This window comes from Macrobrachium nipponense, chromosome 12 (genome assembly GCF_015104395.2).
Source record: "Macrobrachium nipponense isolate FS-2020 chromosome 12, ASM1510439v2, whole genome shotgun sequence".
In the NCBI taxonomy this organism is placed as follows: domain Eukaryota; kingdom Metazoa; phylum Arthropoda; class Malacostraca; order Decapoda; family Palaemonidae; genus Macrobrachium; species Macrobrachium nipponense.
This window is the reverse complement of record NC_087205.1, coordinates 47,393,335-47,407,314: the sequence shown is the minus strand read 5'-3', so window position 1 is coordinate 47,407,314 and position 13,980 is coordinate 47,393,335. Positions and strand designations below refer to the sequence as shown.

General features: G+C 31.4%; 1 protein-coding gene across 11 annotated transcripts in view; it reads left to right on the top strand.

Moving 5' to 3' along the window:
* Positions 1-13,980, top strand: part of LOC135224515 (E3 ubiquitin-protein ligase MYCBP2-like) — a 1,655,355-nt gene that overhangs the window by 900,583 nt on the left and 740,792 nt on the right. For all 11 annotated transcript variants that reach the window (XM_064263565.1, XM_064263560.1, XM_064263570.1 and 8 more), the window contains one exon: positions 7,623-7,771. In XM_064263565.1, coding sequence (XP_064119635.1) covers positions 7,623-7,771 — 149 coding nt within the window. The remainder of the gene's footprint in view (positions 1-7,622; positions 7,772-13,980) is intronic.

Below are 13,980 nucleotides of genomic sequence, written 5' to 3'. Positions count from 1 at the left end.
GAAGACGTCTCCCTTGCTTCCTTGAGAATATATATCGAACGACTGCGGTTTTCCTGTAATATATATATACTTATATATATCTATATATATATACATATATATATAATTTAATATTTAAATGTAATTAAAATAAAATATATATATTATATATAATTCATATATCCCTAATTATTTATATTATTATATATATATCATGTCTTATAATATTATGGAATATTGTATTATAATATAAATATATATAATATATATATATATAAATAATAATATATATTTTATTATATATAATAAATGATATTTTAATATTATATATATTATATATAATATAATATCTTAATATATATATTATTAATATAATATAATAATCTATAATAATAGGTATCTATATATAATCTAATAATATCTATAATATAATCTAATTATTAATAGAAATATCTAATAATATATCTTCTAATCTATATGTAATATCAATATATATATATATATATATATATAATATATTTAATATAGGATATATCTATTATATATCTTAAAATATTATATTATATATGTTAATGTTAATAATATAATATAATCTATAATATAATCTAATTCTATGATCTATATTATCTATATAATATATATATCTCTAATATATATATATATATATAAATATATATAATATATATATCTATATAATCTAATATCTATCTATATATATCTAATATTATTATAATCTATGATATATAATATATCTTAATAATATAGATTTATGTTTATATCTATATATATCTAGAGATAGAGTATATATATATATATCTATATATATGTATATCTATATATACTATAGCTATATGATCTATATATATCTATATTATATCTTATATATATATATATATATATATATATATATATATATATATAGTATATATCTATATTTATATATCTATATATATCTATATATATATATCTACATATATATATATATACATAGTATATATATATATATATATATCTATATATATTATATATATCTATAATTCTATTATATATGTTCTTATATATCTATCTATATAATATATATCTATAGTCTATATTATATATCTAATATAGATCTATATATATATTTATATCCTATATAATATAATCTATCTATCTATATCTATATATCTATCCCTAGGATATATAGATATATATCTATATTTATATCTATATCTATATATCTAGATCTATCTAGTAGTATATCATATGATATATATTATATACATATATCTATATATATAATATCTATTACCTATATCATTATATAAGATAGTATATATATAATATATATAGATATATATCTATATATATATAAGCTAGATATATATATATAATCTATATATATCGATATATATCTATACTATATCTATAGATATATCGATATATATATAGATATATATTATATATATAATATATAATATAATATATTCTATATAGATATCTATATCTATATTCTAAACTGTATAATATATCATATCTATAGTTATTACTTATATATACCTTCTCTAATAATATCTATTCTTTCATACTAATTCTACATTCTAAAAGGATACTCTCTATCTATATATCTATATCTATATATAAATATTATCTATATATATATTATAAATTATATATAGATATACTATATATGTAATTAAGTCTATATATATTTTCACTATAAATATATATATATATATTATATATAGTTATATATCAATATATATCTCTATCTATAATATATAAAATATACTATATATATATCTATATATATATATATATATATATATTTATATATATATAATATATCTATATATATATATATCTATATTCTATTATAATAATATATATATGTATACTATATATATATATATATATTTATATATTATATACATATTTCATATATCTATCCATATATATATAATATATTACATATACATATCCTTATATCTATATATCATATATATACATATCTATATATCTATATATATATATATTATATACATATCTATATATCTATTATATATATCATATCTATATATATACATAATCTCTAAGTCTCTATATATATATATATCTATATATATATATTTATACTAAGACATTATCTATATATCTATTCTATCTTATATATACTATCTATTAATCCTCCATATTTCTATATATAATATATAATATAATATATATATATATCTGTATATTATTACATATCTATTATATCTATATATTATAACATATCCCGTATCTCTATATAATATTCTATATTATAAATTATTATATATATTATATATCATATAATATATTATAATCTATATCTTAATCTATTATATAACATCTATATATATATAAATAATATATATATTATTATATATAATATGTATATTATTATATATATAATTAGCATATATATAAATTATTATATATATAATAATAATACTATATCTATATATAATCATATCGATATATATATATATAAATTCTATTAATATATATATATGTCTGTATATTATATTATATTATAATATTATTATAGTATGTATTTATATCTATTATATAATATATATTATTAGATATATATTTATAATATATATATAATATTATATATATTGTAATATATGATTATATTGTATTTTCCTAATCCATGGCCTAACCGAGGGGAAATTTTTATTTAACCGATAATAGAATTGGCCATTGACAGGCGAGCACCAGCGACTTCCCGATCCCAGGACTGGCAGTGAAGCCTTAAACCACCCCGACACCACAAGAGATATAAGTTCATGCCGCCTCCCACCTGAAATACCTTTCGCGCGCACAGGTATTTTTTGTTATGGAGACTGCATCAACCCATCTCGTTCTCGGTGGCATGGTAGTGCTTTTACCTGCACGTAGTCATCATACAAGTCTATCACATTACCGTGATTCATATACATACAACGAACTACAAATGTCCTTTAATATCTAATTCGCTCTACCTCGGAATTAATATATTTTCATATATGCTTAACCAAGGGGAAATTTATTAAGCGATAATAGAATTGGCCATCGACAGGCGCGAACCAGCAACTTCCCAATCCCAGGACTGGCAGTGAAGCCTTAAACCACCCCGACACCGCAAGAGATATAAGTTCATGCCACCTCCCACCTGAAATACCTTTCGCGCACACGGTATTTTTTGTTATGGAGACTGCATCAACCCACCACCTCGTTCTTGAGGTGGGCGATGGTAGTGCTTTTGCCCGCACGTAGTCATCATATAAGTCTATCACATTACCGTGATTCATATACATATATCGAACTACAAATGTCCTTTAATATCTAATTCGCTCTACCTAGGAATTAATATATTTTCATATATGCTTAACCGGGGGGGAATTTATTAAGCGATAATAGAATTGGCTATCGACAGGTGCGAACCAGCGACTTCCCAATCCCAGGACTGGCAGTGAAGCTTTAAACCACCCCGACACCGCAAGAGATATAAGTTCATGCCGCCACCCACCTGAAATACCTTTCGCGTGCACAGGTATTTTTTGTTATGGTGACTGCATCAACCCATCTCATTCTCGATGGTGTGGTAGTGCTTTTGCCGGCACGTAGTCCTCATATAAGTCTATCACATTACCGTGATTCATATACATATATCGAACTACAAATGTCCTTTAATATCTAATTCGCTCTACCTCGTAATTAATATATTTTCATATATGCTTAACCGAGGGGTAATTTATTAAGCGATAATAGAATTGGCCATCGACAGGTGGGAACCAGCGACTTCCCAATCCCAGGACTGGCAGTGAAGACTTAAACCACCCCGACACCGCAAGAGATATAAGTTCATGCCGCCTCCCACCTGAAATACCTTTCGCACGCACAGGTATTTTTTGGTTTGGAGACTGCATCAACCCATCTCGTTCTCGGTGGTATGGTAGTGCTTTTGCCCACACGTAATCATCACATAAGTCTATCACATTACCGTGATTCATATACATATATCGAACTACAAATGTCCTTTAATATCTAATTCCCTCTACCTTGGAATTAATATTTCAGGTATTTCAGGTGGGAGGCAGCATGAACTTATATCTCTTGCGGTGTCGGGGTGGTTTAAGGCTTCACTGCCAGTCCTGGGATTGCACAGTCCTCTCTTTCTCTCTTCTCTGGAGAAATATATGTATTTATGGGAGGGGGAAAAAGTTGCCTACAGACATTCATTTCAATCTATTGAAACCAAGGAGTTATTTCTCTCTCTCTCTCTCTCTCTCTCTCTCTCTCTCTCTCTCTCTCTCTCTCTCTCTCTCTCTCTCTCTCTCTTTCTTTTGTATTTCAATGAAAATATACAGTAATTTGTGAATACACAGTGTTGCACATGAAAAAAGTAAATTAGTGATAATTTTAGAGATACGGCCCTAAGAAAAATTGCAAATTAGTAGTGAAATTTTCCCTCTGGACATGTTTTCAAGAACGTCGTTCCGGCTTACGACGATTTTCGGGTTACGACGCGTCTTAAGAACGGAACCCACCCCGTCGTAACCCGGGGACCGCTTATCATATAAGATATATTATATATAATATATATATATATATATATATCTTATATATATATATATATATATATATATAGATATAATTATATATATATATATATATATATATACATATATATAATATATATACATTATATTTATATATATATATATATATATATATATATATATATATATATATATATATATATGTATATATATATATATATTTATATAGATATATATATATATATATTTTATATATATACTATACATATATATACATATATATACATATATATATATATATATATATATATATATATATATATATATATATATATATATATATATGTATATATATATATATACATACACACACATACACACAATATTACATGTGTGATATATATATATATATATATATATATATATATATATATATATATATATATATATATATATATATATATATATATATATATATATATATATATATATATATATATATGGAAACAGGCTGGTACATAAAAACATCATTATTAGTACCAACGTTTCACTAATTATCAAACAGATAGTACCATTATTGAATGCCCAAAACTCCTCCACACCTCTCTACCTGTCTCCATTCCATAGCATTATACTTCAGACCAAGTAATTCAATCAGGTCAGTAATATTGTTACAGTAGACCAGTGAAGATGCTTTATCAAACATGAAGAATTTTTTAAATTCTCTCTCCTGGTGCCAGTAGATGTTTCTCTCAAAGACGAGAACCCAGTTAGCTGGGCAGACTCATTGGAAAGGTTCAGCTGTTGTGTCAGGTCATTAAGTTCAGCTTTAGTCAAAGGAACCAGATGGTTGTCCTCTTCTGGCATGTATGCTCCACACTCAACTGTATCATTCATGTCACTAGATTTGGAATTAGGGCCATATGGGATTGGCTTTATGGCAGAAGGAACATCAGGGTATTGAACATGGTGCTTGTTCTTGTGATTGATGCCTTTTAGAGTTATCATGCAAAAGTAGCAGTTGGTAAAGTGATCTTTCCCATCACTCCACACCATTGGGACACCAAATGGCATACACTTCCTTTTCTTGTTCCTCCAATCCCGTAAGTTCTCTACACGTTTTGCAGCAGATACGGGGAGCGAATGGCTTATCCTGGTCCCTTAGTTTGACTCCAAAGTAAGCTTGATATGCCTTTTTCACAAAATTCATGATTTTTGCTTGACTGTCTGGAAGAACCACATGTTGCCAGATGTAACAGAACCTGTTAGGATGGTTTTTACACTTCCGATCTTTTTTATACACATTTAGACCTTAAAAGGGAAATCAAAATAATTATTAAAGGTTACCCATGACCCTGTTTTGCAAAAACAAAGCCCATAAACGCTTGGATAATTGCAATATTTTGGAAAATATGCTGGAATAGAAATAGACTATATCTTAGAAACCAGACCTGACCCAGGAAAATGAACTGTATTTTTTAATCCAGCTGCAAAAAGGGTTCTGAATCAGTTGGAAAACCCTTGACCTTTATAAAGAAAAAAGTTTTGAAACGCAGGCCAAAGTAATGTATTCCTCCTTTAATTAGTCTATTAAATAAGCTTGCGATTAGTCATATGAGGGTCATATGAAATGAATTTTGAACATTCATATCCTGAAGTCCATTTTCTGTATGGCTGGTTTGGTACATTACTTTCTAAACTGATACATTCATTTGAGTCAAAGAACTTCTCTTTATTTATACAGTATACTGCCTTACCTCTTGAGCGTACTTATAAGTCATTGCTTTTGATTAGGTTCCCCCATGTTCTTGCTCATTTAGTCTCAGTTTTTATTTTATATTCTAGATCAAAGCTTCGTACTGAGAATAATGGGGGTTAGGGGTTGGGTTGGGGGGAAGATGTGGGGTATATACATATACTAGCTTGTGATCTGTAACCTAATGCAAACTGAACCATAAGGCTGTGTTTACACCAAGCAAGTCAAGTTGGGTAAATTCAAGATGAGTCATATAACTTGAGTCATTTTGAATCAGTGCCGTTCCCACTGACTGAGTCAGAAAGTCAGAATCAAGCTCAACAGGGACTGGATGGATGCAAACGCTCTCGCTGAAGTATTGGTGTTGCTGTGGCTGAGGCAGCGGAGTAGGTGTAGGTGTCAAAGATTATTGAGTCATGAGATTAATGCTGAAAGGCCAGAGTTTTGAAGCTTAGGACGTCTATTCCCAAACTTGATAAACAATCCAGAGAAGTTTTATGACTTCAGAAAGACAACTGAACAATTCAAAATGTTAGTGAAGTTAACTGTACCCTACATAAGAATGTAAAACACCAGTTACCGACGTGCACTTTCAGTTGAGGAAAGAATGGCCTTTTACTTAAGGATTCATAGTGCTCACCTCTCAGCAGTCTCGCCGTGACTGGTGAGAAAATGGGTCCGCTGAATCACTGACTCTGAATTGCCTTGACTAGCCTCGACTCGGCATGACTTGACTCACTTGGTGTAAACTCCCCCATTTGAATCATGTGGTGATTCAAGAAGTCATGAATCATCTTGACTTGTCTTTACTCGACTCGACTCGACTCGACTGTCTAAAGCAATGTTTTATATGTGTATGTACTGAAAAATGCTCAAGGAATAATAACTGGCATACTCAATAGATTTCTGGAATAAAGTAATGAACAATAAAATACAATAAAACAGGATATGTTTTCATGGCTGACTTGATTATACGTAATAATGTATACCGTATGAATTCATATATCTCAGTGGTAGTACATGCTGTCCAAACTTTAGCTTGTTTAGACATCTGAACATTGGTTTGGTAGCTAACTTTGTAAGTTTGACCATTCTGTATTTTACTGTGCTTCTAAAAGTCATTAGTATTATGATGTATATCATTTTCCATATGTATTCTGATAGTTTGGAATGGGTTGTAGTATTTGAACACTCCAAAAAAGTGAATGTCTGGATTTTCTTCAAAATTGAGTTTCATATGTTTAGTTGATCATTTAAATTTAGGATTTTGAATGTTTTGAAAAATATTAAAGGACTAACTGGATGTATGATACTGATTTTTTAGTTTTCTCTTTCAGATGTTGGACCCTTAACACGAATGGTGGTTTCAGTCTTGGATGAATGTCATAAGACATTTGTGTCATGCTTTCATGCTTTTTATCCAACGGGGCAGTTAAAATGGACATGTTTATGTGATCTTCTTTTTTCAAGAGATGCAATGTCTAAGGTAAGTAAAATTATTCCTATTTTCATTTCATGGTCTAGCAATTGGGCACTAATATAGAATTACTCTAGTAGCTTATGTACTATTGACATGAAACACTACTTGTAGGCTTTTAAAAGTATTGTTTTGTTGCCTTTTATTCCACCTTTTGAAGCATTGGTTGATTAATTCAAAGCCTCAGTGCAGTCCACTCACCAGATTTTTGCAAATGGGGTTGAGAAAGCACCTCACATATTACATATTTGCATATTACAAATAAAACCAATTACTATGGGAATAATGTACTATATCTTTATGGTGGACCTATTACCAGATCACAGCGTTTACCTGCAAAGTTATTATTGTAAGCTTAAATACTGTTACATCCTCAATTAGAATCAGTAATTAGAATCAACTGGAATCAGAATTCCAACTGTATAGAGACAAAAGGAAATGTTTAGGTTTGCACAGTGGCTGAGGAAAGATGAAAAGGATATAAAAGGGGCAAAGTATATGAAAAAGATAATTGGAGATGTTAAATGATGGAAGCAGTACTTTGATAACCTGAATGAAGAAAAGGAATGTGAACTGGAGGAAATTGGCTTAATAAAAAGAGAAATTAACATAGTGTACCAGAAAAACTTATTTATGTACCAGAAAAACTAATTGAATTAGTGATGTTACTAAATAATGACACTAGATATAGAGTGAAGAGAGTGGTATTTGCATCAGAAGAATTTGAGATGATTGTTGGCATCTATTAGTGATCAGTGCTGAATGCTTCGGAGTTTCTCACACCAATGCAGGACATGTTAGGGAAATGTTTAATAGGTGGAAAAGTAGAAAGTAAGAAAGGGCCTCCAAATTATTGCGAGAAAAGTAGTGTATGGTGTCATGAAAGATGCAGAGGAAAAGGCACTATCAGGGAAGTGTCCTTGTGGCTGATTTGGAAGAAATGCTCAGTATTAAGAAGAGATTTTCGGAGCCCAAAATGCATCAAGAGAGAGAAGTTGAGAACCTTGTGTGGTAGATGAGGAGGCCATTTAAAGGCAGAATATTTTTTACCTAGTGGACACAATGGACTCTTAAAAAAGTTGAGAGAGCAGCAAAAAAAAGAGAGCAACTGCAGGATGGATGGAATGGAGATAAATATCAAAACTACTGGTGAATGTCCCAATAGTACAGAGGGAAAAGACATGCAGTGATATATTAAGCTTGTAGTACTCTGAGCAGCAGAAACGTTGGCAAAATGATGGAGAAAATTGAGGTGTGATCATAGTGTTAAGAGTCGTAGTATGAGTATGTAGGACGATCATCTTAAGTGACCAGAACAAAATATACTGTAATTTCTTCTCTTGTGCACCTCCTTTTCTCTTTGTCATATCTTGGATCTCATTCAGTGTACTACTTTAGATGTAATTTTCTGTACATTGAGTTTGTATGTCTTACAAATTACTCTAGTGAATACCGTGTTGTATAAATCTTTTGAGAACATTTTTTTAAAGTCTGATATAGATTATTATAAATTAGCTTAGCCATTTTTTGTAGTGTTTGACTCTTTTCTTTAGGTTTTTCTTTTAGTAATATGTTATGCAAGTATCTTTGTATAGCAATTCCATTACCAGGCTTGTCATCCCAAACATTGTATAGTCTAGGCTAGGTTTTCTACCAGCTAGAATATTTATGTTAAAAAATTTTTTCCACAAGGTGAGTTCAGTATACAGTGGTACCTCGACATACGAAAGTCCCAGCTTACGAAAAATTCAAGTTATGAAAGCAAATACGGAGATTTTTTTTGGCTCTGCTTACGAAAATAATTCAGGTAACGAAAGGTTGTTGCTGTAAAGTCCCGAGATTCACCCGGACCGCCAAATACAATTTTAAAACTCGATTGCCGCCAACTGAGTAGACTCTCCACCATCCTCCCACTCTCCCATTGGTTCCTGATGCTAGTCACCGCCATAAGATCCTGCTCTCCTATTGGTCAGCATCTCTCCCATCGTGCTTTATGTAAAGGCATTCTTCTTCAGCCATTGCTTCGCACCAGCGTTATTGTACGCACACGGAATTCGTTCGTTCACATATACGATTTAGTTTGTTAACGTAAATTCGTGTTAGTGATTCCGTTGTACTACTTTATTGTGGTGTGTGAGAACTTAATTAGTATACTACATAACTTAATTACGTACAGTATAGTCATGGGTCCCAAGAAAGTTGCTGAGGTTCACGGAAAGAAGGGGATGCTTTCTATGCAGACAAAAATGGAGATTATCAAGAAGTATGAAGCTGGCATGCGGTTGAGCGTGATCGCTAAGGAATACGCCTGAAATCCGTCGACGATGGCACCATTCTTAAGCAGAAGGAAGTCATCAAAGCAGCTACACCTTCCAAGGGCGTGACTATTTTGTCCAACAAGAGGAGCCACATGCATGATGAGATGGAGAGGTTGCTTCTTCTATGGATTGAGGACAAAGAAATCGCTGCAGCGCTATTTTCGGCGATTTGATCGCCCAGGCTGAAGACGACGGAGGAGAAGGGACATCGCCGGCAACCCCAGACTTCAAGGCTTCTCGGGGCGGTTTGGTAAATTCCATAAACGGACTGGCATCCATTCAGTGGTGAAGAAATTGAAATTTAGTAAAAATAACGTAAAGTATAAAAAAGTAAAAAAAAATGTAATAATAAAAGAAAAAGAGAAAAAAAATAAGAAATTTTATTTGAAGTTTTTTGTATAGTTAAGTGTTAACGTTTTGTGACATTTGTTAATGTGCTTCGTAAAGTTTAGTGTTAATGTTTCCAGACATTTTTTAATGTGTTTCGTAAAGTTAAGTGTACGTACATGTTTTTCTGCCATTTTTTCTCCTCCTCTGTCGCCACTTTCAGAGATCGCCTCACTCGAAAGGTAAGGTTCCACATTTTACTACATACGTACGTATGTACGTACAGTATTTCTTGTATACCATGTACACTAATACACTTTATTTACAGGTATGTAGTACATATTAGTAGTATATATGTAGTTTAAGTTAAGTATATAATGGTCCAAATTGTTGTATTTCATTGTTTACTGGTCAATTTAGCTTTATTATAAAATTTACTGGGGTGTTTTTGTAGGGTTTTGGAACGAATTAGACAATTTACATGTAAAATGTGGTTCAAGATACGAAAAACTCAGGTTACGAAGGCCACCTCGGAATGGATTAATTTTGTATCCTGAGGTACCACTGTATATACTAATTCATTTGATGTTATTGTAGATCAAACTAGAGTTGTACCTCTAATTATGATCCAAATGGGTCTTAAATCTCACTCCAAGATGGCCATGTGGAATGCGTTGATATTTTCTGTCTGTCCAGTTTTAATGAATAAAAGTTAACTCCAATGAATGAAGTGAATTCCTCAGTTTTAGTTTGTACTTTTGAACAAACCAACAAATCTACCTTAGACGATTGATTAGATAATAGCTAGAGTAAAAGACAAAACAAGTGTTATTATGCAAACACATTAATCATGTATATCCTATTACTACTCATTTAGTAGTAAGTAGAACATTTTAGGTCACAAGGGATCATATAGCCTAAGGTGAATTGAATCAAATAAGGGATTTTGACGAAGGAAAAATCTATTTCTGGGCAAATAGTATCAAAGGAACCATTTCACAGGCCGACACAGGTCAAGCCCAGAAAACCAAATTGTAGCCTTAAGTTCTACACTACAACATCCAGATTACTACACTCATTTTAATTGACATTCAAGATTTGACATTGCTTTGCACATATTAATGAGTACATAAATGATACCAACTTACTTTAATTGTGAATGATGGATTCGTTATTGTGAATGACTGATTCTCTCTCTCTCTCTCTCTCTCTCTCTCTCTCTCTCTCTCTCTCTCTCTCTCTCTCTCTCTCTCTCTCTCTCTCTCTCTCTCTCTCTCTCTCTCTCTCTCTCAGATGGTTTGAGATCCGTCTTCAGTTATCATACGTATACTTACAAACTAATACATGAAATAACTAAACGTAATGCCTTTTCCTAACTGAACACAATTATAACAAAAAATGATATCTTCCTTTCATACAATATGCATTTCCATCTACATAAATGAGGAAAATGTGGAGAAACATGTTACAACTTGTGGCTAGATGCAATCTCTCTTGTTGAAGTTTGGACATACGCCATATTATTTTGTTCCAAGTATCCCAGTTTTATCAGATGCAAGAAAGTTATTTTTTTTTTATTACTGAAGGAGCTTGTTCATGAGGATGGGAAAGGAAGGCACTCATTTCATATAAGTATAATGGGTTTGTATGAAGAAACTTGTTTAGTGTTATGAAAACAGTTTGTTTCATCACCACATTAATCATATGCCTGGCTTACTATTTAGGTGGGAAGGTGAGTTGCTGAATATCCCAGACTTGTGAGTGATGTGACATAGAATCTGATTGATGTGACATAGGATCTGCATGGGCCAGATGACATAAGGTGCTAGGACTTAAGTCTGTGTTAATACATTGGTTTGTACTGGGTTGGAGATAAGGACTTGTATCAGTTGAAGGTCTTTTAGGAAAGAGATGAAGAGTACTTGCCATCAGTGTGAGATGTAGAGGCTTGCAGATCGGAAGGTCTGTAACTTTTGTTAGGAAGGTGGAGTTATTTTGAGAGAGGATGAATAGCTTCTCCCACTCAAAAAACATGGTCAGCCTTGATGATTAGCTTCAACAATACATATTTTAATGTCTATGAGTCAAATGGCGAAGACATTAGAGAACAGTAGATTGGCCCCTCAATTAGATATTGAGTTTTTGGTTCAAGAGATTTGTATATAATTATTAAATTATTGTATTCAACCAATGCTTGATTCATATAAGTACTAATAATTTTCCAAAATTTAATCTTATTTCCATGCAACTTCAGTAGATATGTTACAAAGTCCAAAACGTTACATTGAATTTCATTCTCTCTCCTCTGAGAAATTAGTTTTTCTATTCATTAAGATTTGTTTTAGGAAAATGGCAAAAAAGAAAAAGGTTACAATTTTGTGTACTCCAAAATAATTTAGATAGGCAGTTGACTTTGTTTGCTTAAGGAATTCTTCATACAGGTACTATCCTACTTACAACCAAGTTTGGTTCCGACCCACTGGTTGTAAGTCAGAATGGATGTAAGTCGAACCTTAGAAAGTGGCCAACATACTGGGTAAGGTATACTATCAAACCTTTGCTATATAAAAGTGCCTACTTAGTACTGTAATGCAATGTACAATCATTATTTCAATCTTTTTACCATAATGTACTTCTTCTAATACATTTTAATCATTTATGTAATAGTATATATTACGTACAATCAGGCATTGAGTTACAATGGGGTTAGGTTCTTGCATGCATGTCAGAAGTCGATTCTTACGTAAATTGGTTTGCAATTCAGTCTACAGTACAGTTAATACCAAATGATGCTGCAGATAGGGCAGGGTAACTCAAACTGATGCTGCCTGAGTGATGAAAGTTCTCATGCCTGAGTGATGAGAGTTCTCATGAGATGGCGCAGTGCCAAGTAACTCAATGGTCAACTGTCTGAAGTAAGGTTGTAAGTACGAGTGGTCGTATGTCGAGCAGGTTGTAAGTCGGATAGTAGTTGTATTATGTATTTTGAAAATTTATGAGATAAAAATGGATAAGTGTACTCTTATTTTTAAGTGCTGAAAAGGTATTAAACGTGTACGTTTTTTATATTGTAGTTGCTGCTCTTCCTCATAGGAGTTGAATAATATTAAGAATTCCCTCATAGATCTCAGGCCATTTATTATCCTTGTTGGTCCAGTTATGAAATATATAAAGGAACTGAAGGAAAGAGGGCTTTATTCTGCTTAACCCTTACTGGATGGGCATGAGTGAACACCGGGTTAACTATGATGAGAATTAATATTGCACGCCATACGGTTCGGGAAAAATTTTCATATCACTTCATGCGCCCACAAATGACTTATGACAACTATAGTAGCTCAGTATGCTAGAGAGTTAGATCAGTGTGCCTTGAGATTTCAGGGAGGATGTGCTGCCTCTCTGTTGCTCTAGGATGTCTTTTTATTTATTTGCTCATAAATATACCCAGGTATAGATATAATCTTCATAACACGAAGATGAGATATGTCAATATCGTCCACAGGAGAAAAGAGAATAAAAGACTTCCCACTGGGAAAAAAAATAAAATTATTATAATTGTCAAAGTAAAAATTA